We start from the raw sequence: 25,356 nt of genomic DNA, 5'->3' as shown, positions 1-25,356 counted from the left end.
CCTAAAATTCAATTATGTTGAATCTGATAGGTCAAATGGCATTTTCTTTTCAGGTCATCTGAAACACTAAAAGTCTAATTCTAACATGTAGCACTTAATCACATCCCTTGATGAAAGTTTAACTCAAAAAACTTTTAAAATTGTGTGAACTGCTAAACATTATTCTCCTGCCAAAAAAAAAAAAAACCAGTAAATTTTATTAGTATTCATTATTTCTTAAGCTTTTTATTCAAAATGTACTTAATATTTTTTAAAGGAATATCAAACTCTAAGGTACCTAAATGGAAGCAAAACTCTCTCCCCTCAAAAGAATTTTAAGCCTTTTTACATGAAAGACATGATCAAGATTAATTTACATAAAAGATTTGAGTGGATAAGATGTGGGAAATCTATGGTATCAGAGACTTACACCTGAATTAAACTGTTAAAATTATCTTACAATTAAAGGTCAAACTTTTAACACTACAAGAACACTTTTTAGAGCATATACTAGAAAAAGAAGCTTGATTCACTCATTTAATAAATACAGGATACAGATTACAACAGATAGATCAAGTGTAGAAGTGTAATTAAAGGGCTGTACTTATTTTAAGTAACATCATTATAGTTATCTGGATCTATTTCATCTCACAGATGAAGGAGTATGGTAAAGTAAAAAAAAAAAAAATCAATAGACTATGATTCACATAATCTACTTAACTCCCAGACAATGCAAAATTAAAAATTTTAAATACATATTAAAATAGGTAAAGACTCTTTAGAGACTAGTAAAAGTACAATGCCTGTCAAAATCTATATAACTGCAAAGATTATTTTCATTAAAGCCTAAGAGTATCCCGAATTTACCTACACACATAAAATCAAAATATTGTCAAAAGGGAATTCCCTTTGGTTTGCAGTTGGCACATCATCAGCACTTCTACATCAAACACTGGAAAAAAGAGAAGCTAAAGACTCTAAGCTCAAAATTTAAATCTTTTCTCAGTGTGTATACACCTATCCTATCTACATTAAATTAGTACCACTTACTTTGGTTAAGTGAGTAAAATTGTTTTCTAATACATATCAAAACAGACACAAAGCAAATTTAAGTTGAAAACAACCAGATAGATGAAAAGATTTCTTTAAAAATTAATTTAGATTTTATTACATTTTAGTATACCAATTCAAGTGGAATACTTAATTTTAGGAAGGGGAGATTTTATCTTATTTTCAAGTAAAAAATATAATTTTAACCATATGTTTTTATTTAAATTTTCAGGACTATAAACACGTATGCACATTCAAGACGTATCAAAATTCTTATTGTTTTAGTAATATTAGTTTCTATTACATACTACATATATTACTGGCATATTTAGAGAAAATAAAATTACATACAGAAATTATAAAATAAGCTTAATACAATTTATAAGTATTTCTAGCCCGGTAGTTTTACAATTTAAGAAAATTAGCAATTATCAGCCCTGAGTCACATCAAATAATTCATGAGAAAACAATGGAGGAGTTCTCCATTCTCACCTGGCCTGTCCAGTTGATATGTTCCATTCCTCTCGCTGACCAGTACTTCGTGATTTTGATTTGTCTTTGCAAACAGAATCAGGTTGTTTCAAAGTGCGTTTGGCTGGAGGAGACACATGGCTATCACTTAAACTACCATCAACTTCAGCTTTCTGAAAGACAAAGTTTAAAATGTATTTATTATCCTATTAAAATTAACAGAATTCTTAAATTCTTGGATAAAGTACAGTGCTTATTCAACCAATAAACATTTACTGAAGGAATCTCTCTACAAGTGTAGCAAAATGTAATAATCTATAAATACAGAAACAAAAAAGTTAGAAAGATAAATTTATCCTCAGAAAAGCATGTTTAGTTTGTTTTTATTTTAAAATAGTTTCAAGCCTACAGAATATGTGTAGATACAACTTTTTATGACATGATTCATCATTCCTCTCCTAAATACTCCAGTGTGTAACTCCCAAAATTAGAACACTCTGCTATATTAGCATCATTCAACCCTCCCAATTAGGAACTCATCATTGATATAACACAGAGCCAGTCCACAGACACATTCAAATTTTATCAAATGTCCCAACAAGGTCTCTCTTTCCTTTCTGGTTCAGGATCCTAACCAGGAACATATACTGTATGTACTTATCAGATCTCCTTGGTCTCCTTCGATCTGGAACAATCCTTTAGTCTTTCCCCATTTTCATGCCCTTGACTGTAAAGAATATAGGCTTTTTATTTTCCAGGATGACTATCAGTCTGGGTCAGTCAAAGGTGGTTCCTGCTTGGCTCCTCATCCCCTTTGTGATGTGGGCATCTACCTGATGTTCCTCGTAACCCAAGTCAGGCCATAACATTCATAGAAAGAATATACAGACATGATATTATGCATACTATACCTACCCATCATTAGGTATAACCTTGATCACCTAGTCAAGTTGGTGTCTGCCAGGTTTCTCCACCGTAAAGTCACTATTTTTCCCTTTGTATTTGATTAGTTTATGTGAAATCATTCTGATAATTCACCAATATCCTGTTCCTCAACAAACCTCCACCCACTAGCCACAGCATTCATTGACTACTCTTGCCTTTATCCAATACCATCATGGTGGTAATTATCTAATCGTATCACTCCTATATGTTTTAGTTGGCATCCTACTTTAAAGAATTTTCTTGGGATTTCCCTGGTGGTCCAGTGGTTAAGAATCTGTCTTGCAATGCAGGGGACACCGGTTCAATCCCTGGTCAGGGAACTAGGATCCCACAGGCCACGGGGCAACTAAGTCCTCACACTCTGAAGCCCACGCACCACAACTAATGAGCCCATGTGCCACAACTAGAGAGAAGACTGCACACTGCAACAAAAGATCCTGAGTGCCACAACTAAGACCCGACGCAACCAAAAAATAAATAAAAAGAATTTTCCCTCCCCAACCCTCCTTACTCAATTCATTCACTCATTTATTTGTATCAGTATGGATTCATGGATTCTTACTTTATTCTGTGGGTTTTAATCCATTACTCTATTTCTTTGCTCAAATTATACAAGATTTGGCCATCAGGAGCCCTTTCAAAGTGGTTCTAATATTCTTTTGACATGTCCCCATCATTTTGAGTACTTCCTTACTTTCTGGCACAAAAGAAATCTGTAGGCTCATCTAGTACTCTCCCTTCCTGACCCTAGAAATTAAGCTCAGGTTCCTTTCAGTCAAGGATAGTATTCAGAAATCAAGATCTGGGCACTAGGTGTGCTCAATGTTGCTGGAGTTTCACTGCTATTGAGTCCTCTCAGCAGAGAAAGCTAGGAAATGTATTAATTTATATTGATACATAGAAATATAGACATCTATACCTATTTCTTTATCTGTGCATAAATAATAATTTTAAAAATGTGTGTACACCAATGCGTTCAACTAATTCCATACCTTAAGTTTCTTTCTAGACTTGCCCTTTTTATGTTTGTAAGTCCTTTCCAATGAGAAACACGGCTTCCATTATCTTCAAATACATTTATTCATTTGCTCTTTCAATTAATTAATTTGTTTAATGTAACCAATCTCTCAACCCGAGACCTCCATCCAACACGCTTCCGCTAATCTCTCCCTAGCTTAATGTCTTCAAACTAGGGGAGTCACTGTCTCTGAGGAGCAGCTTTCCGCTTCGCCACCCAATTCCTTGGATGCTGGATAGGTGGGGAAGAGAGTGGAGGAAAGAGTTACCTTTTCTTTAGAGAAGATTTAATTCATATGCTAATACTTTATCACTTAAGATTATCGATCAGTATTTCAAAAGCATGTATGATCATTTTCAATATACTACCATTTACACATTTTTGAGTTATTTCCCTTTATGCTACAAATTTCTTTTAAGAAAAATATATAGGGACTTCCCTGGTGGCGCAGTGGTTAAGAATCCGCCTGCCAATGCAGGGGACACAGGTTCGAGCCCTGGTCCGGGAAGATCCCACATGCTGCGGAGCAACTAAGCCCGTGTGCCACAACTACTGAGCCTGCGCTCTAGAGCCCACGAGCCACAACTGAGCCCGCGCACCACAACTACTGAAGCCCGCGTGCCTAGAGCCCGGGCTGCACAAGAGAAGCCATCGCAACAAGAAGCCTGCGCACCACAACAAAGAGCAGCCCCCTCTTGCCGCAACTAGAGAAAGCCCACGTGCGGCAACGAAGACCCAATGCAGCCAAAAATAAATAAATTTATTTTAAAAACAGAAAAAATATAAAAACTATCCATTTCATAAATGTCATTTCTGTATCATATGTTCCCAAAGCAACACAACTACATTACACAAATAATTAGTCAAAATGTAGCCACTCACAAACATGAGAAATACTCGCAATATACGTTTAAAGGTATCCAAGTATAACCTATAGAATTAACATCCACTTACTAAAATGTTTTTCACAAAAAGACCAATTTTTTATTTTGTGCTGTAATACAATTTACCATGAACTAGTTTTAAAGCCACAAGACCACGTTTTGTACTAAAAGGCACAAAGGAAAAAACAATTAGAAATTCAAACATCAAACTGTCTATAAGTAAGGATAATAAACATGTTAGTTGTGTAACATACACTTCCGCTTATTAGTTTAAGTTCCCCAGAAAAACTGGTTAGCTACTTCCAAACCATCCCACGTAGAGGTGGGAAAAACCATTTAAGATGCAATTCAATCATGTAATAGTATTTAACAGTAAACATGCTTAATGTACTTAAGAAATGGTTTGTTTGGTTTTTTTTACTTTATTTATTTATTTTTTGGCTGTGTTGGGTCTCAGTTGCGGTGCACGGGCTCTTCGTTTGAGGCATGCGGGCTTCTCTCTAGTTGTGGTGTGCGGGCTCCAGAGCACGTGAGCTCGGTAGTTGCAGCACACGGGCTTAGTTGCCCCATGGCATGTGGAATCTTAGCTCCCCGACCAGGGATCGAACCTGCGTCCCCTGCATTGGAAGGCAGATTCTTAACCACTGGACCACCAGGGAGGTCACAGAAATGGGTTTTTAAAAATTGTATTATTTCACTTCCTCAGGCCCTTGCCTTCTCCAACCCCACCCTTTAACAGAGTAAATAGAGAAGCTCAGACATAAGTTAACTAACTCTAGCCCAAGGTCATATAGCTAACAAATGACTGACAGAACTTGAGAAAAAAAAAAACCTAGAATTTAGGTCCTTCCATTCCTAATATTGTTCTGTCTACTACCTCAGACACTCCACCCTAGAATATTTATAAAATACCAAGGTTAAAGTGTGCCTCAAAGGTCATCTTGCTCAACTACTGATCCAAGACTTGATCAGCCTCTACATTTGTCACTTCAAATGTGCTCCACCCATGACCCATCCAATCAGAAACCATTTTTGACAAGATTCCCCAGATAATTCTTATATACGTTAGTTTGAAAAGCATTACTATATAACATACTCAACAAATAAGTCACTGAGGAAGCACTGTCATACGTTCCAAGCTAAGACATATTTGTGAATAAAGAAACTGATACCTGTAAACTACTTAACCAATTTAGATAGTCCAGGCCAGCATTACTCCTAATCAAACCTCACCACTCATCCTTCAAGACCCATCTGTCCCTCAAAATCTTACCTGAAGAATCTAACCTAAATTGACCTTTTTCCCTCTGCTAGCTGCAACTCTACATTTTGGCACTTAATTATATTCAATTTAGCATTATATATTTACCATCTTTTTTTTTTTTTTTTTTTTTTTTGGTACGCGGGCCTCTCACTGTTGTGGCCTTTCCCGTTGCGGAGCACAGGCTCTGGACACGCAGGCTCAGCGGCCATGGCTCACGGGCCCAGCCACTCCGCGGCATGTGGGATCTTCCCAGACCGGGGCACGAACCCGTGTCCCCTGCATCGGCAGGCAGACTCTCAACCACTGCGCCACCAGGGAAGCTCCCTATTTACCATCTTTAAAGTGTCACATCCAAGTCTTGACATTCAAGCAAGATTTTAAGTTCTTTAATTATAAAAAATAGCAAGATTTTAAGTTCTTTAATTATAAAAAATACCCTACTTCTTTTTAATTCCACACAATACCAAGAAAAAAAAAAGGCAAGACTTTCCCAAGTTTGTTCTGTAAATTAATAGAAATTATTAGCAGAAACAAAGGAAGGCTCATGGACAAATAAATTTGAGAAACGATGAGGTCCAAGGTTTTTTGCTTCAGGACTTGTAATAGTCTTTAATATGTTAATATGCAGAGATTTCCCTGGCAGTCCAGTGGTTAAGGCTTCCAATGCAAGGGGCTTGGGTTCAATCCCTGGTCAGGGAACTAAGACCCCACATGCCGCGAGGTGCCGCCAGAAAAAAAAAAAAGTTAACATGCAGTATAGCTCTAAGTATGGAAGACAGTATATAACATTTCACAAGCTTATTTGATCAAGCTCTTTTTTCATGGAGCATCTGTAGGTACTGAAGTTTCACAAACACACTCTGAGAATAAGTACTATGTACTTATTAAATTAAAGACAAAATAGTAAAATATTTGAAGTCCAGCCATTTTTTAAATAATGTGAGTTATTATATAACTCTTTGAATATTGATTTAAATGAGTTTGTGCTTATTTATTACTCATTGTCTCATGTTCTACTGGCTTTTTACAGTTGCATTCAGGAGTGTCTCTCAAAGTGTTGTCCACATACTAACTGAATCATAAAGCACCTGACTTCTCATTAAACAAACATAACCTGCTAAACTAGAGTTCTGGAGGTGGGATATTTTAAATGAGGGCCTCTGAATGATTCTTAGTACACGAAAGTCTGAGGACCTCTGGCATATAAAACAGTTCAAGTATAATATGACACACATCATCCTAACTGCTGCACTGCACTACTGTACCACTCTTACAATGAAAGGGTTTCAGTCGTGACTTGGCTCAGTGACAGAGACCTCAGAATAAATAGCATTACAAAAGACTCCTTCCCTCCAAAGAAATACAGGGATTTAAATAAAGCAAATAACCAAAATGTAAATACTACAAAATAATTACTTCAACACCATTTAATTAACTTCAAGCTTTGGGAAAGTTTTTACCTACAAACCTGATACGAACAGTTCACCTTTAATAGGATGATCATAATGCTCAACTTTAACTTCTTCAAAGCATTTTACTAGTTAATTATAACCTAACCCTTTGAGGGAAGGCGTTGCCAGTTTCAGGACAAAAATATTTAAGAGAGATTATGCAACCTACCCACAGTCATTTAGCAATATGTGTCAGAGTGATTACAATCCACAAGCAGGAAAGGCATCTCAAACTAAGGGAATAATTTCATTTAACAAACATTTGTTAAGGACCTACTGGGTACATAAGACATGGGGGTTGGGGGGGAGATGGTAAAAAAAAGAGTAAAACCTACTTACAACCCAATACACAATCTGTTGAGTTCACATACAGTCACAGTAATGATATACGGCATATTATACTAAGTACTATAATAGAAATACACAATTCTCTGAAAGCAAAAAATGATAACTGCTAACAGAGATGAAGGAAGACATCATAAATCATGTGGACTTTATTTTGTAACAGTAATGTAACACATAGAATGGTCAGAGGAACATGATTCGAGGATGAGATAACTTCCAAGAGAAGTGTAAGAGTAATAGTGTCAAATACTACAGAAAGTAAAAGTACAATGAAAACTTAAGTCATCCCCACCTAAGTGACTTTTTCTCTTAAACTCTAACCTTCTAAAATCAGGCAGAAAATTTTTCCAATTTACAGAAATGATTTTCTCCTTGAGTCTTCAGTTTCTTAAACCGTACTCATCAGCTACCACAAATACTGAACACTATTCTACCATAAATCTTGTAAAAATAGGTAAAAGATGTTGAAAATAATAAAACAGAGAAGAATTTATGCTGCCCTGGTTTTCAGGGAAGGCTGCCTGCCCGGATCACAATTTGTCAGAAATCCAGAACCTGTACTTCAATGTAAAGACAAAAAGAATGTACCCAAGTACAGCATTAAAAAATGAAAAATTCAAGGAAATAAGTGAATTAGCAGACCAATAGATTAATTCAAGTCTTGATGATGGCCTCATACAGAATTGTAAAAGTAGAAAATAAGAAATTGATTACATAAAGCTGAATAACGAAAATATTAGTAATACCAATATTCAAAATAAAGACTGGGCAGGTGTAAAAAGTGGATTTTGTGTTTTAGGAGCTATGGAGGAAGGTGGAGGGACGGGAGGCATATGTTGACGGGAGAAATGTAACTGAATTCCAATTTTGAAAATAAGGTTTAGAATTCTAGCCAGAAATCTAGGGAGATGTCTATCAGACTGTCAGAAATGCAGTTCTGAGATAGAGTGATGTGAGGACTAGAGATAGATATGAAATTGTAATAAAAGCGTCACAGGTAATAATATATAGAATAAAAAACAAGAGGGCAAAAGTCAAAACCTTGGGCTTCCCTGGTGGCGCAGTGGTTGAGAGTCCGCCTGCCGATGCAAGGGACACGGGTTCGTGCCCCGGTCTGGGAAGATCCCACATGCCGCGGAGTGGCTAGGCCCGTGAGCCATGGCCGCTGAGCCTGCGCGTCTGGAGCCCGTGCTCCGCAACGGGAGAGGCCACAACAGTGAGAGGCCCACGTACCGCAAAAAAAAGACAAAAAAGTCAAAACCTTTAAAAAATGCCTACATTTATTTTAAAAATGCCTACATTAAAGGGATAAGCAGAAAGGATCTCATATAAACTAAAGAAAAATACAGTGTCTCACTCTAACAGGGGGAGTGGAAGTTGGTTACAAAAAGACTAAACAATGGGGCTTTCCTGGTGGTGCCATGGTTAAGAATCCACCTGCCAATCCAAGGGACACAGGTTCAAGCCCTGGTCTGGGAAGACCCCACATTCCACGGAGCAGCTAGGCCTGTGTGCCACAACTACTGAGCCCACGTGCCACAACTACTGAAGCCCATGTGCCTTAGAGCCCGTGTTCTGCAACACGGAGAAGCCACTGCAATGAGAAACCCGCACACTGCAAGAAATAGTATACTCCCGCTCACAGCAACTACAGAAAGCCCGCGCCCAGCAACGAAGACCCAACACAGCCAAAACACAGCCCACGTACCACACACACAAAAAAAAGTAAATAAATTAAATTAATTAATTAAATTTAAAATACAAAAAGACTAAACAGGATGAAAGCTGATAAACATGTGGATTGGTAATTAGGAGGTCACTGTAACTTCTGATAGGGCAATTTCTACAAAATGCTGAGGTGGAAATCACTAAGTGAAGAACCCAGTGAGTGGTAAGAATGTGGAGCTGATAAACTACAGAGCTACTCTTATGTGTCAGAATTAAGAAGAATAAGATAATAGGCTTAAAGAGGTTACAAAGTCAAAGAAGGCAGTGAAGGATTTTCTTTTTTTAAAGGAAGACCTGGATTCTTGTAAACAGAAGAAAAGGAACCACAGAAGAGAATAAAATACAATAAAATTTTAAAGAGGGTAATTCCCTGGCAGTCCATGGGTTAGAACTTGGCGCTCTCAATGCTGGGTTCGATCCCTGGTTGGGGAACTAAGATCCTACAAGCTACACAGCCAGGCCAAAAAAAGAACCAAAAAGAGCAAGATAACTGATGAGAAAAAGATCCTCAAGAGACAAGAAAAAACAGAACAGGAACTGCCAACAGGTTAGATCAGAAAGTACATGGGTGCAATCAATCTTTTCCAATTTCCTTTATAAGACAGCCTTTTTTCTACCTTTCTTAAAAACAGGTACTCCTGTTTTCATGAGAGTTTAGAAGTTCAATTTCTTTTTCTTTCATTTGTAAAAAGAATTCACAGAGGCAGCAGTTACCATGACTTCAGGAAACAAAACTCACACTGCTGTTTATTTTCTTAGAGCCAGTACTATTCTACAAAGTCCTAAAACTTCAGGCACACAAAAATGTCCTAAAATTTCCTCAAATATCCCAAGAGCAATGGCTTACTAGTTTAATATTTCTAAACAATCATCATGAAAGAATACAGAAAGGGAAAAAAATATATAGAAGTGAGCTGAGGAGTTGTAAAAAGATAAAAATAGCCTATTATAGTTTAAACTGCATTTTTCTTCCTGGAAGATAATTCTTTTACCTGAAAATATTACATTACTTAAAATGACAAAGAGAGACTTCCCCGTGGCGCAGTGGTTAAGAATCCGCCTGGCAATGCAAGGGAAATGGGTTCGAGCCCTGGTCAGGGAAGATCCCACATGCCATGGAGCAGCTAGGGCCCTGCACCACAACTACTGAGCCCACGTGCCGCAACTACTGAAGCCCGTGCGCCCTAGAGCCCATGCTCTGCAACAAGAGAAGCCACCACAATGAGAAGCCTGCGCACCACAACAGGGTAGCCCCCACTCGCCGCAACTAGAGAAAGCCTGCGTGCAGCAATGAAGACCCAAAGCAGCCAAAAATAAATAATAAAAAAATTTTTAATGACAAAGAGACAATAGGCATACTGAAAAATGCCACAGACTTAAAAGTTAGACAGAACCAGTCTTATATTGCAGCACTACCACTGTAATTCAAAAATGACTATTTACCTCATAAGATTGTTAGAACCAGGTGAAGAAGTAACAAATATTACACCTGCAGCCTGACAGTGGATACAGTCTCAAGTAAGGATACTTGTTTGGCTTTGTAGTATTAACATAATTTCATAAGCTTATTAATTATCTTCAGGGATCCATTCCTTCCACAAACAAAATTTATTAACACCTGTTACTGTGTTAGATACTAAAGATACTTGATGATTAAACACTCTGCCCTTCAAAAAACTTAAATCCTAACTCCTTAAATCGGCCAGTAAAAGGTATATAAAAACTTAACAGTGCTGAGAGTACTGGGAAGAGGAGTGCATACTGATTTAGCCTATTTATAGAACAATTTGGCAAAACCTATAAAAACTTAAAGTACAGTATACCTTTGACTCAGTATTTATTTCCACTTTGCCTAAAAGAGAAAGGTCATTTTATGTGACATTATTTATAATATTAAAAACATGGAGACAACGTAACTGTGTATCAATAGGGAAAAGTCAAAGTGACGGTGTAATGACACAACAAAATGTTAAAAAGCCAGCAAGAAGGACAGATATGAAAGAATGTACATGATACACAGTTAAGTAGAAAAATTAACTATCATAAATAGTATATAAGGTATGATTCTATTTCTGTTAAAAGTATACACATATAGGGAATTCCCTGGCAGTCCAGTGGTTAGGACTCCGTGCTTCCACTGCAGGGGCCAAGGGTTCGATCCGTGGTCGGGGAACTAAGATCCTGAAAGTTGAGTGGTGCAGTCAAAAAAAGATAATAATAATAATAATTATTATTATTGTTATATATGCATACGCACACATACACATATAAATAACCCATACATACATGTGCAATGGTCTGGAAAGACGTACGCCAGCTTTAACAGTGATTACCCCTAGGAAGAACGAGCTAGAGGAATTAGGGGAGATGGGGAAAGTCCTTCCTTTTTCTGTGCATTTCCATATTATTTGAAATACTGATTTCATAATTTTTAAATAAAAATATTTTGCCAAGGAGCTGAGATTAAGAGTCTTGTGTACTCCTTTATCTTCAGTTTCTGGAACATCGAGTCACTCAATAGATATTAAAGAATTAAAGAAAGACACTTCCATTTCCAGTTGAATTGTTGCCTTTAAAATCATATGGTCAAAAAAAAATTAAAATATCATATGGTCTTGGACAACTATCATTTCTCCTCAATTCTCCCATCTAATAAACTTGGAGACTTAAATAGAAGAGTAATAACTAAAAAATGAAAACTAAGTTAAATTTTTAAATTAATTTAAAATACTTTCAAAATTTTAACATAGAAGCCACCCCGCACCAGTTGCTCTCGTTTGCACATCTCAAAGAAGTTTCTCCTACTGTCTCTATATACACATTTTAAATTATTATAATGTGTCACTGATTAAGGAGGTATAGCTCTGCACCAGGGCGTAGTTTTGTGGTTTTTGTTTTCTGTTTTTTGCGGTACGCGGGCCTCTCACTGTTGGGGCCTCTCCCGTTGCGGAGCACAGGCTCCAGACGCGCAGGCTCAGCGGCCACGGCTCACGGGCCCAGCCGGTCCGCGGCATGTGGGATCTTCCCGGTCTGGGGTACAAACCCGTGTCCCCTGCATCGGCAGGGGGACTCTCAACCACTGCGCCACCAGGGAAGCCCAGTTTTGTTTTTTAAAAGTAGATTCCCTTAACTTGCACAATCAAGTACACAACTGCAACACTCACCCTAAGTGTGAGCACTGAAGTATGCGTTAGATAAAGGATGTTACTAAGTCGTAAAGGAAATGAACTTTCATCAAGCAACTTCAAGGCTTTATCCCCTGACAAGTGGGCCACTTGACACACAGGTACCAAATGGTCAACAGAGGTCTGCAACAAGAAGCACCAAGTCTTGTTTACTCAAATAACTGTCAGTAAAGTTCTCCAGCATGCCATCAAAAGTGCTTTAAAAAGTTTGCTTTATTATCAGTTTAGAGACAAAATTTTTCTAGGTGCCAACATCTGAATAAAATGAGTTCCAGGAGGAATGAAAAAGAGAGAGAATAGTTGAAGAAATAATAAGAATTTTAGATTACCATTAAGAAATAAATTTACCACAATCAAATAGATGAAAAACCGCAGACTAAAAGATCTAAGATTGCCAAACAAGAGAGTGATGGAAAAACCCACACCTAAAATACAGTAAAATTTATGAAAAATAAGACCAAAAAATTCTACAAAGTTTCAAAAGAGAAAGAACACCTACAAAAGAATCAGACAAACATCAAACTTCAAGAGTAACACTGAATACAAGATGACAATAAAGTAACATTCTTAAAGTACTGGACCTAGAATTTTGTATCAAGCCAAGTTTTCATTTAAATTAAATGAATTAAATTAAATTCATTTAAATTAAATTAAAGAGCATAATGAAAATATTCTCAGGCATGTAATGCCTCAGAAAGTTTGTCACAAAAAGTCCCAGACTGAAAATATTCTTGGAGGAAGCATTCACAAAGAAGAGAAATAAATACAGAATAATAATGCAAAGACATAAAAAGTAAGATAAACTGGTACCTTAGTGAAATTTATTGTTATTGGAAAAAAACTCCAACAAAAAGAAAAAGTACTTATACCCATAAAAAAGTCAGAACAAAAATTCTAGACAATATAGGGCAAGAAGGGAGGTAGAACATTACAAGAGTATGTTAAAGAGTATGTGGTTAGAGGAAATATAATTTTTTTAAGAAAAGAGTTAATAAACAGACATTTAGGTCTTAAGAGCAATCACACACACACACAAAAAGGAAAACTTTAAAACCAGAAGATGCACAAACATGGTCTAGTGGACATATCTCTAACACTGGACCGCCGATGGCAGAATTCACATTCTTTTCAAGTGCACGTGGAACAATTACCAAAACTAACCATAAACAGGGTGACAAAAATAAGTCATAACAAATTTCAAAAGATCAAAATCATATGGAAAACACAATACTGTAAATCAACTATACTCCAATACATTTTTTTTTTTTTTGCGGTACGCGGGCCTCTGACTGTTGTGGCCTCTCCCATTGTGGAGCACAGGCTCCGGAAGCGCAGGCTCAGCGGCCATGGCTCACGGGCCCAGCCACTCCGCGACATGTGGGATCTTCCCGGACCGGGGCACAAACCCGCGTCCCCTGCATCGGCAGGCAGACTCTCAACCACTGCGCCACCAGGGAGCCCATAAAATTTTTAAAAATAAAATAAATCATATGGACTATGTTCTCTGAGTACAGGAGTATTAAACTGGAAGTAAATACCAAAAAGGTAATTAGAAAATAAACGCTCAACAATTTGGAAAAGTAAACAATATACTTTTAGATAACTAGTAGATCAAAGAATAAAGCAAGAAGAAAATTAGAGGGACTTCCCTGGTGGTCCAGTGGTAGAGAATCTGCCTTGCAATGCAGAGGACACGGGTTCAATCCTTGGTCAGGGAACTAAGATCCCACATGCCATGGGGCAACTAAGCCCGCGCACCACAACCACTGAGCTCACGCACCTCAACTATAGAGCCTGCGTGCTGCAAACTACAGAGCCCACCCGCCCAGTCTGCACGCCACGACTAGAGAAGAGAAAACCCACAAGCCACAACTTGAGAGAAGCCTGCGAGCCAAAACAAAAGATCCTGCATGCCTCAACAAAGATCCCACGTGCCACAACTAAGACCTGACGCAGCCAAAAATAAATAAATAAATAAATAAATAAATCTTTTTAAAAAAGGAAGAAAATTACAAACTATTCTAAAATTAAAAGAAAAGTTTATGTAATATATATATGTATATGTATACCAGAAGAATCCGAACAATAAAAAAATTAGGTAGAATCTTTTTTTTTTTTTCCAGCCACACCTCGCGGCTTGCAGGATTTCAGTTCCCCGACTAGGGATTGAACCCAGGCCATGGCAGTGAAAGCCCAGAGTCCTAACCACTAGGACACCAGGGAACTCCCTAGGTAGAATCTTAATAAGGGACAAAATTGGATATTTGAGTATCTGAACAATCAATAAATTCACACTGTAATATTTTTCCATCTCAATGTTTTCCATCATATATATATACTTATATATATATATTTACATTTTTCTACATCTAATAGAATATATACATTTTTCCCAAGCACACAAAGAATGTTTACCAAAATTGACAATATATTAGGTCACCAAAAAAAGCATCAAATTCCACAAGAAAAATATGCAAACTATGCTATGTGAGAGCTGTTCCTTGCTCATGGACAACTTAATATGAAAGTGTTGATTCTCTGTAAATTAATCTAGGAATTCAAAAACATTCCCAATCAAAATTGGGGGAATTCCCTGGTGCTTCAGTGCTTAGGACTCCATGTTTTCACTGCCAAGGGCCCGGGTTCAATCCCTGGTGGAAGAACAAAAATCCCACAAGCCACACAGAGCGGCCAAAATAAATAAACAAAATAAAAAATTAAATTAAAAATTTTAAATTTCTAAATCAAAATTCTATGGGACTTCCCCGATGGTCCAGTGGTAAAGAATGAGCCTTCCAATTCAGGGGACGCAGGTTCGATCCCTGGTCAGGGAACTAAGATCCCACATGTCGTGGGGCAACTAAGCCCACGCACCACAACTACTGAGCTCACGCGCCTCAAGGAGAGAGCCTGCGTGCCGCAAACTACAGAGCCCATGCACCCTGGAGCCCACGCACCACAACTAGAGGGAAGCTCACACACAACAACTAGGGAGAAGCCCGCACGCTATAACAAAGAGCCCGCGTGCCGCAACTAAGACCCGATGTAACAAGAAAGGAAGGAAGGAAGGAAGGAAGAAAGAAAGAAGGGAGGGAGGGAGGGAGAGAAGAAAGAAAGAAAGGAAGGACGAAGGAAGGAAGGGAGGGAGGGAGGGAGGGAAGGAGGAAGGAAGAAAGAAGAGAGGAAAATAAATAAAACAAGTAAATATTTTTTTAAGAAAGTCAAAGTTCTAGTTGGATCTTTAAAGGAAGTCCATAATCTTAACTGGAAATATATACCAAAATCTTTGACTATGTAAGTCAACTTTGAAAATAACAAAGAGGAAGAACTTGCCTTTTAGGATATTAAGACATACCTCAAAACCACAGTCACAGAAACAGTATGATACTGCCGTAAGAATAAATAAACCAACAAAAAAGAATACAGAGATCAAAGCAGAATATATATGGGAACATGGTATATTATAAAGTGGCGCTACAAAGTATAGGTTGTCTAGTAGAATGAATAAAATAAATCAAAGACCTAAACAGGAAAAGTAAAACTGTATGTGTGTACAGCATCACAACATAAAAAGTATCCCTTACTATGGCACAAAAAAGGTTAAAAGCCACTGATCTATAATACTCTTGGAAAACACAACAAAAATAGCAACTCCAGTAGAAAACAAAAATATTAACAAGCATTTTAAAGATGAAGAAATTTTTTAAAGAATTACTATAGACAGGGGCTTTCCTGGTGGCGTAGTGGTTAAGAATCCGCCTTCCAATGCATGGGACTCCGGTTCGATCCCTGGTCAGGGAACTAGATCCCACATGCGTGCCGCAACTAAGAGTTTGCATGCCACAACTAAGGAGCCCGCCGGCCGTAACTAAGGAGCACACATGCCACAACTAAGGAGCCTGCCGGCTGCAACTAAGACCCAACACAACCAAAATAAAATTTAAAAAAAAAATTACTGGGACATAAAGAGTTGCCCATTCTCATTGATAATCAAAGAAAAGCAATTAAAAAGCTAGATATTGACAAATACTGGCAGGGGTGTAGGGATATATGAACTCCTATACACTACTCCTAAAATGGAGACCAGAACAACAAATCTAGAGATAATATTTAAGTACACATATACTCTATTCCACTTCTGGGTATTGAATTGCAGTATGTAACATACAAGGAGTACATTGCACAATTCCAGGGGGAGCCAGTAACACAGACTATAGTGTGAATGGTGCCTCCTTGACTTTTGCAACATGGCAGCCCTATAACAATGAACCAAAGAGACAAAATGTTTGTCTACATGGCACTTAACACTTTAACGTAGTAGCTGGTTGATAAATATTTATTGATTGAATGAAAGAACAAAGGAATAAGCAAGTCTCACTACCAAAAGTTAAACTCAATGACTTCCAAGTTCCTATCTGGCAAGATTAGAGAACACTTCATTCTAAGGGTATCTGAAGCACCACTGTTTCAGAGATCCCAATTTGGGTCCTAGAATACAGATAGAAACTAATAACGCTAAACATATTTTAATCAATAGTATGTATCATCATATATAAATATACCATATAATGTCTTTTCAACAGGTTTAAAGTATGAAACATTTTTTACAAATGGAAAACACTTACCTACCCCAGAGATAAATAGATTCCTAGAGCATAAAATAAATGTACACACTGATAAATCAGTATCACCAAGTAGAGGGAAAGATGGCAGCACAAGTACACTGGAGACCACAAGGCCTCAGGCTTAGTCTTTTTATAGGGGTTTTTTACCCAAGCCATCTTTAAAATACTGGGAAGCAAAAATATTGCCAAAGAGTGGTCTCTACGTGATATGCCTGCTCCTCTCCCTACACGCACCCCGTGAAATCAGGCAGCAAAGCAATTACTGAAAAGTCACTGTCCTATATTTCATATCCCTATAGGCTACTGTTCATACTTCCAGTCTCAATACTAGACACCACAACTCCAGATATTCTAGTAAAAATCTGTCTATACACAGTGCGTACAGTATTTTCTGACTGTACAATGGCATCCTTCTCCACTTTTTCAGATTTTTTTTTTTTTTTTTTTTGCGGTACGTGGTCCTCTCATTGTTGTAGCCTCTCCCGTTGCGGAGCACAGGCTCCAGACGCAGAGGCTCAGCGGCCATGGCTCACAGGCCTAGCCGCTCCGCGGCATGTGGGATCTTCCCGGACCGGGGCACGAACCCGTGTCCCCTGCATCAGCAGGCGGACTCTCAACCACTGCGCTACCAGAGAAGCCCTGGCCCCTATCTTGAACTGATTTATCCTGTTAATAATTTCTCATGTGTATACCGTGTGCATACTTAGAGCTCTGAAGGTAGGGGCTATGGTTTATTTACCCTCTATTCTCAGAGTCCAATCAACACAATTTTCACATACTAGATCGGCTCCTTAATATGCTATTCATTCATTCATTTAACAAGTATCAATATTTATTAAGCACCTTCTATATGCCAGATGATGCATTAGGCCCTGGGAATGCAGCAGTCGGGAAGAAAGATACAGTGGCTGGTCCCAGGGAGCTTACAGCCTACTCTAATAGAAGAGTCTAGGAGAGAAAGACTTTAACCAAAGGCATATATTCTACCTCCAGATAAAACTACAATAACAATCTAAAAATGAAAAAAAAAAAATCTTATACCAAAATACAGTTCAAAAGCATCTGAAGTTCAGAATCTTACAGCATATGCTCAAAGTATCTAAAAGCTAATACAAATCACAGTCTATTAATTTTAACAGATAACTTTTCTATTGTTTGATATAAGCCACACACAATAGTTACGTCTCTAAAAACTGTCTAGCTCATATTTAAATAAAGTTAACACATTTTACATGTTTTTTCCCCCTAACTCTGTACTTCCATAGAACTTTTTATCCAAAATTCCGTATGCTTTTTACTCAACTCATTTTTCACAAAATCCTCCCCCAGCACAGAGACATAACAGATATATAAAATATTCCTAGTACAAGATCAAAAACCCAAATATCAAGAAATCAAACTTCATTATGTATGTCCAAAAAAAATACCAAATACATAATTCAAAGTAATGCGGCACTTTTCTGAAGTGGAACCTTAAAGAGACAGGATCACACCCCATTCAGGTGCAGACACTGGTTGGGCTCCTTAGTTCTCATAACAAGTATTAATCCTACCACCTGTCCACCTAGCTTTCAGAGGTTACAGGTTTATCTATAATTAGGTATTTAGAAGACATGCAATCAAGGATGGTTAAAAAGATTATTTGCCAGGGAAAATGATTTAAGGAATTAATATGCATTCACTTCTACAAGTGTAAATTTCATCCTTGACCTAAAAAACTGCAAGTTTGTATATTTGAACTACAGAAATGGCCAAAAACTGAATTTTTTTTCACATTTCCCTCTCTTTTTTTTGACATTTTAATTTTTTTATTTTATCTTTTTTTAAACATCTTTATTGGAGTATAACTGCTTTACAATGTTGTGTTAGTTTCTGCTGTATAACAAAGTGAATCAGCTATGAATTTTTTAAAGTTGCATTTTCAGTTGGATACCGGAGATAATCCTATGAACTCTATAGCATAGCTTTGGTTCAAAACTGTGACAGGGAAATTGTTTTACAACATTACTCAATATCACCCATATGCTGCTCTATATGAATTTTTTTTTAAGGTAAGATTATTTTCTTTTTTCATAAATTTATTTATTTTATTTTTGGCTGCGTTGGGTCTTCATTGCTGCAGGCAGGCTTTCTCTAGTGGGGCGAGTGGAGGCTACTCTTCGTTGCGGTGCGCGGGCTTCTCACTGCGCGCGGGCTTCTCACTGCAGTGGCTTCTCTTGTGGCACACGGACTCTACGCGCGCGGGCTTCAGTAGCTGTGGCTCACGGGCTTAGATGCTCCACGGCATGTGGGATCTTCCTGGACCAGAGCTCGAACCCATGTCCCCTGCATTGGCAGGCAGATTCTTAACCACTGTGCCACCAGGGAAGCCCCATATATGAATCTGATAATAAGGAAAAACTTGCTCTACTCTGAGGAACTTGTATTTTTCCCTACTCATCTGAGAGTTATATACATGGTTACATTTCCCTCTCAGACTTCTTTTCCATGTTTAACCCTCAATTTCCACCACTCTGCTTCTGTTACATTGGCAAACGAATGAATGTTGGAAAAGAATAAGTACAGAATGATAAAAGAGCATATTAAAGAAGGATTGAGAGGTTATTTTCTAAAAATAAAATCAAAAATCAAACAAATTTACCTATAAAGTTACTTAAAATATGTATTTTGATTCTCTCAACTAAGATGTGGATTCAAAAAAGCTCAAAAAATACAAAAAGCTAGTGACAAGCCAAAAGTACCAACAAACAGGCCTAAAAGAGGTAGAAAAAGAGTTGAAATATTTTCAAAGACTGCTTTCCAGTTCTGTGACTACAGTATTAGTTTGCCAAGAGTGACTCTTAGGTGAAGCAAATAAATGCTAATTACTGACGTTTAGATTAACCTAAAAGAGGTGAAGTTTTATACATGTTAAACAAAAAAGCCAAGTATCAATATATAGCAGTAATTATTATACAACTAACTGCAGAGCACAAGTCAACTTGACATTAAAGTATAGGCACAAAAAAATCATTCTAATAACCTACAGAATGTACCATGTGTGTATTTCCCCACCCTACACACACTTGGGGGGAAAGCAAAGCTATGACAGATCATGGTCCTAAGGCTTTTTAGAGCAAATAAAATGTCTCTAGACACAGTGGATGAAATAGTCTAAAAAGAGTCAGGGCTCGGGGTGGGTGGAAATCAGCATCAACTGTAAAGTGAAGAATATCACACAAAAATAGAAAAAAGGGAAACTCTTCAATTTATATCGTATCAAGACGAACACATTTCTTCCTACAAAAATAAGTCTCCTAAAGTAACGGCATGAGCAACCCCATTTTCCACCAAATAAGTCTTTACAGATGACAGCAAATGTCTAAGACACCACAGACACAGAGGGTGCCTTTAGGTACACCAGAACGGGTGAAATCAGGAGTGCTAGATTCTTATAACATAAAACAAACTTGAAAGCAAGAGCTTACCAAACTCAAATCAACCCATTTCAGAAATATACAACAAGGAAATATACAACCGGCTTCATAAATATACATAAACTTAAATTCGGAATTATAACTTATGTTCTTCTAAAGGACCAATCACAACATAGGATTAGTAAATCTCTTAAATTTCTGGGAGAAAGCAATTAGATCATTCCATCATCTACTAGGGTCAAAATATCAACCTTCTTAAAACTGAAAAACAAATGTTTCAAAGTAAGTCTCCACTGGCCTGTTGTTCATGGTCTTTTAATACATTTTAAAAAGACCTTTGAAACAAAGTTTCATTAGTATCCTTCTAGAAAGAGCTCTAATAGCTTTCATTCTTCTAGCAATTGAAAAGCTACCGCATGTTCATTTCTACATTAGATTATTGATTCCTTGCCTTTTAACATCTCCATAACAGCTGCTTGACAAATTACCTCACCTTATTCCTCAGGGGGTAAGGACAGCATAATATCCATGAATTCAAAAACGGGACCACAAAATGATCAGTGACAGATGAGCTAATTGATTCACATAAACGAGACACTGCTCTAATAGGCTAGGCATTCATAGCATTATACAATTAAATGCTTACACTCTAAATATTTTATTTGTCCTTAAGGATACAGGACAAACCCTTCTTAAATTACTTTTATTTTAAAATATATGTTAGCTTCATAAAGTCAGTAAGCTTGTACATGTTTGCAATAATTTCTACAGAAAGTCTGTACATGTTTGCAATAATTTCTACAGAAAGTCTGTAATTATTCTGAATAGTTTGCACAACTTTCAGATTTAGCTTTCTTATTTCAACCTAAGAGAGCTAGCTATAAGACCCAAAATAAGTCTACTCATAAAGCAATTTTTAAAATATGTTCCAGATTTTTAGCAAAATAAAGGCCAATTATATTTTCAAAGATACAACATATTTCAGATAAGTACAGTAAAATATGTCTATTGTATTTGCCTTGGTTCATTCTGATTAGTGGCAGAACAGTATGAGATACAGAGAAAAAAATACATAATTTGTATTTATAATTTGTATTTAATATAATTTGTACATAATTTGTACTTGTATGCCAACATAATCTTGTAGGCCCCTACAGAAAATGAAATATTGCTTTCCTGCCCTAAGAATAACAAAATGATGTGGATTTAAAGGACTATGTTAAATGAACAAGTTCCAGTCAAATTACTTAGAAAATTAGCCTCTCTCTAGACAGATGCAACACTCTTTTCTGAATTCATAACCAATCTCATAACACAACCTTATCAATTCCTTTAAAGTGATAAAACATACGTGCTAGCTTAGAGCCTTACCCTGTAATAAATTTCAAGATCTACCACTTTAAAAAAAAAAATACTAAATCATCACCGGTCTTCTTCAAATGTCACTTTCGCAGTAGTAGGACGATGGTGTTAATTCACCTTTTATAAACTATTCCTAAAGCAAAAATGGAGACATCCAAGACACCAAACAATTTGGAGATGATAGTGCCTACTATCTATAATATTCGACACGTTTCTTTCGACGTGCCGCTTTTGTGACCTGAAGGCTCTACTAGAAAGCTCTACCGAGTCCCTACTAGAACCCTGGTTCGCTGGCTGGCTGATTCTCCAGCTAAACATCACGTTTGATCGCTCCTGCCTGGAGAGGCGATAGTGTTGATTTTGTTTTTAAAGTTGGTGTCAGAGCAGCTCCAAACTTTTTTCACCATCCCTGCCTGGCTGCCAACTGGAGCTCTCCGTTCACTTCCTCACAAACTTGAACCACCCCCAAACAGTTTGAGAGTAAGCTGGAGTTAGACACCGGCAGGAGCTCACACACTTACAGGAAGGGTTTGACACCGCATAAAACTTTCACTTCTCTCCAACCCTTCCACCCGGGAACTCTGGCCCTTCGCTCTTGCTCCCCTAGAATTCCCCTCTCAGGCAGGACAAGGACACGGAAAGCAGGCTGTTCTAATGTCCCCGAAAAGGCACCCCCCCCCCATAGCCCTCTCCCCTGGACTCAAGTCCTGTTCTTTACACAAAAGAGCGGGGCCAGCAAAGCTGTCGTGGCCCTACCTAGCCGGCTGCCATCCTCCAACGCACCCGCAGACCCGGTCTCCGGCCGCCCGAGCGGTCTCCACTGGAGGCTTGTTGCCCCAACCCGGCCAGACAAAGCCCCGGCGGCCGGGCCGACTCGCAAGCCTCCGGACTCGGGCTGCCGCGCTCTTACCCGGGCCTCATCCAGAGCGACGCCGGCGCCGCCACTTCCCCCGGCCTTGGCGGCGGGGCAGCTGGCAGCGCGGGTCTTGGAGGAGCGGGTCCGAGAGGAGATGAAATGGCTGCTGCCTCCGGTCGCCCCAGGCTCTACTCCGGCCCCAGGCCCAGGCCCGGGCCCAGGCGACTTAGATCCGAGAAGCCGCAGAGAGCTCTTCCGGGTGTTCACCATGGTCCAGCCAGGAGGACGGGGTCCACGCCGCGCCCGCGGCGCCCGCCGCGCCGGGGAGAGCCGAGGAAGGCCGGCCCGCCTGCCGGGCAGTCAGGGCTAGTGGAGCCGGGCCGGGAAAGACAAGACGACCCGGACTCTGCGCAGCGCAGACGAGGACAGGCGAGGGTAGGGCAAAGGAAGGGAAGTCGGCGTGCGAAGGCAGGTAGCGGGAGACGAGAGCGATGTTCCAGGCCAAGAGCTCAGACCCTCCGCCGGCTTCAACCTACTCAGCGGGAGCCAAGCGGAGCCGCCATTTCTACCCCTTTCTCTCCCGTTCTCGCTCTCGAGCTCCGTGCGTCAGGGCTCCAGCGCCGCAGGGCCGACAAGACCTCTTCCGACTTGGCCGCTGCGGGGCGCTGCAAGGCCGGCCAGCCCTTTCCTTGCCGGCTCTCCCTCCTCTTCCCCCGCCCCGCCAGTAGGCCCCGCCCAACGGCGCGCCGTCAGCGCTCGACGGCCACGGAAGGGACGCTCTGGACTGTTTCAGCTCTATGGTTTCCAGGTCTGGCGGCCGCCTAGGAAGTGGGGGGATGGGAAAAACCAGAATGCGCGCGGGATTAGCTAGCGCCGTGTAGTTCGGTCGTGGAGTCTTCGTAGCCTGCCAGGAACGACTACCCCCGCACCCCCAGCATCATCCCAGGTGGCCTCGATGGAGCGAGGAACTACCCGAAAAGGTGGGGGATGGAGGGGGACCGGTGAAGACGAGGGCGCTGTTACCTGAGTTGGAATCCCAGGGATACCCAAGGCAAGACACTGAACTTGAGTTGTACTTTTCACGGCTGTAAAAATGTGAATGATAACTGAGATAAAATTTATCTGTGCCGTATCTGGCACACGATAAGCTTAAGAAAGAGCAAACGCTGGAACCCTGCCTCTTTAAACAAAGCAAGGCACTGACGATTTCTATAACCTTAGCCGGACCTAAGGTGTAGTCACGAAGAGTGAATTCTTCGTACTAAAAGCCTTCTTTTAGCACTGCTGCCCCGCCCGCGCAAGAATTAAGAATACAAAAAGCTGAATACAAGGATATAAAATGTGTGATTTAACTTTCAAAGAAAAAGATTAAGGGACGCAATTAATATGAAAAGCTATGCTGTAAGTAGAATTATGTTCATTTCCAAAAATTGCCTCGCTAAGAAAAGTTGAAGACTCAAGAACAGTGCTGTAAAAATCAACAAGCTGCATCAAAATTAGAAATTCCACCCATCCAAGCTCCCAGTTGGTCAACAAAACTGCATAATGCAATGGGAATGGAAATAGGTTTTCTGTTGGGGAATCAGAATAGATTCCAGGAAAGCAGACAAGTCCCTCTTACACTAATTTGCATACCACACCCTCCCCAGAACACTTCCCCCACAAATTAAAACCGGCCTCTTTGGGTGTGGAGACCTCATAATGGAAGACCTGAGTTTTCCTGTGTCAATTACCTATGAGATCATTGAGCAGGATAAACAATTTCATTTCCTGCAGAAAGAGGCTGGCCTTAAGTAGTATTTGAAGTGTCATGAAGAGGTGTATGGTATGCAAATTAGCACACAAAGGACTTGAGTGCTTTCTTCCTTTGTTTCTGTGTTTGTATTTGTAGTCCTAAATCGAGAAAGCCAGATTGTTACTCAGGTTATGATAACCTATAGCATTTACTAACACCAAATGTTTATTCTAACCCCAATTGCTGTTAGATACTCTGTCAGGCCAGGAAATGGAGATTTTTTTGAAAACAACATAGTTCTAGCCCTCAAAGAGGTCACAGACAAGGAGGGAATGGAGACAGGCAAGGAACCAGTAAGCTGCAGAACAATGTGATTAGAAAGAATAAGGCAGAGGGACTTCCCTGGCGGTCCAGTGGCTAAGACTCCCAGCCCCCAATGCAGGGGGCACAGGTTCAATCCCTGGTTGGGGAACTAATATTCCCACATGCTGTGCCAGGCAAATGAAAGAAAGAAAGAGAGGGAAGGAGGAAGGAAGGAAGGAAGGAAAGAAAGAATGAGGCAGAGACCTCTAATTCAAGCAGGGAGCTTTTGAGAGGTGATGACTCCTGAGATGCATCTTGAACCACAAAATGGAGAAAGGAAACATGGACAAAAGAAAGGAAAGCTTGAAAAAGATATGAAAGAGTTGCTTGTTTTACACAGTATGACCTGAAGAAAATAATTGAAAAAATCAATTAAAATCGTTTTTAAACTTTACTTAAAACTATATGAGGGCTTCCCTGGTGGCGCAGTGGTTAAGAATCCACCTACAATGCAGGGGACATGGGTTCGAGCCCTGGTCCGGGAAGAACCCACATGCCACAGAGCAACTAAGCCCACAAGCCACAACTACTGAGCCCATGTGCCACAACTACTGAAGCCTGTGCACCTAGAGCTCTTGCTCCACAACAAGAGAAGCAACCCCAGTGAGAAGCCCACACACTGCAACGAAGAGTAGCCCCTGCTCACTGCAACTAGAGAAAGCCCGCGCACAGCAACAAC

The 25,356-nt window shown here is 39.3% G+C and overlaps 1 protein-coding gene across 1 annotated transcript in view; it reads right to left on the bottom strand.

The window, feature by feature from the left end:
- The window catches only part of ATAD2B (ATPase family AAA domain containing 2B), a 153,328-nt gene extending 130,194 nt beyond the window's left edge, over positions 1-23,134 (bottom strand). Inside the window, exons 1-2 of the mRNA XM_029231486.1 lie at positions 22,634-23,134; positions 1,522-1,673 (exon numbers count right to left, since the gene is read on the bottom strand). Of these exons, the coding sequence (XP_029087319.1) occupies positions 1,522-1,673; positions 22,634-22,849 (368 nt within the window). The 5' untranslated portion in view covers positions 22,850-23,134. The remainder of the gene's footprint in view (positions 1-1,521; positions 1,674-22,633) is intronic.
- Between the last annotated feature and the right edge of the window lie 2,222 nt (positions 23,135-25,356).

Source organism: Monodon monoceros, unplaced genomic scaffold (genome assembly GCF_005190385.1).
Source record: "Monodon monoceros isolate NGI ecotype Baffin Bay Population unplaced genomic scaffold, NGI_Narwhal_1 Super_Scaffold_19, whole genome shotgun sequence".
NCBI classification, from domain to species: domain Eukaryota; kingdom Metazoa; phylum Chordata; class Mammalia; order Artiodactyla; family Monodontidae; genus Monodon; species Monodon monoceros.
The sequence above is the reverse complement of the archived record's forward strand: the minus strand, read 5'-3'. Positions and strand labels throughout refer to the sequence as shown.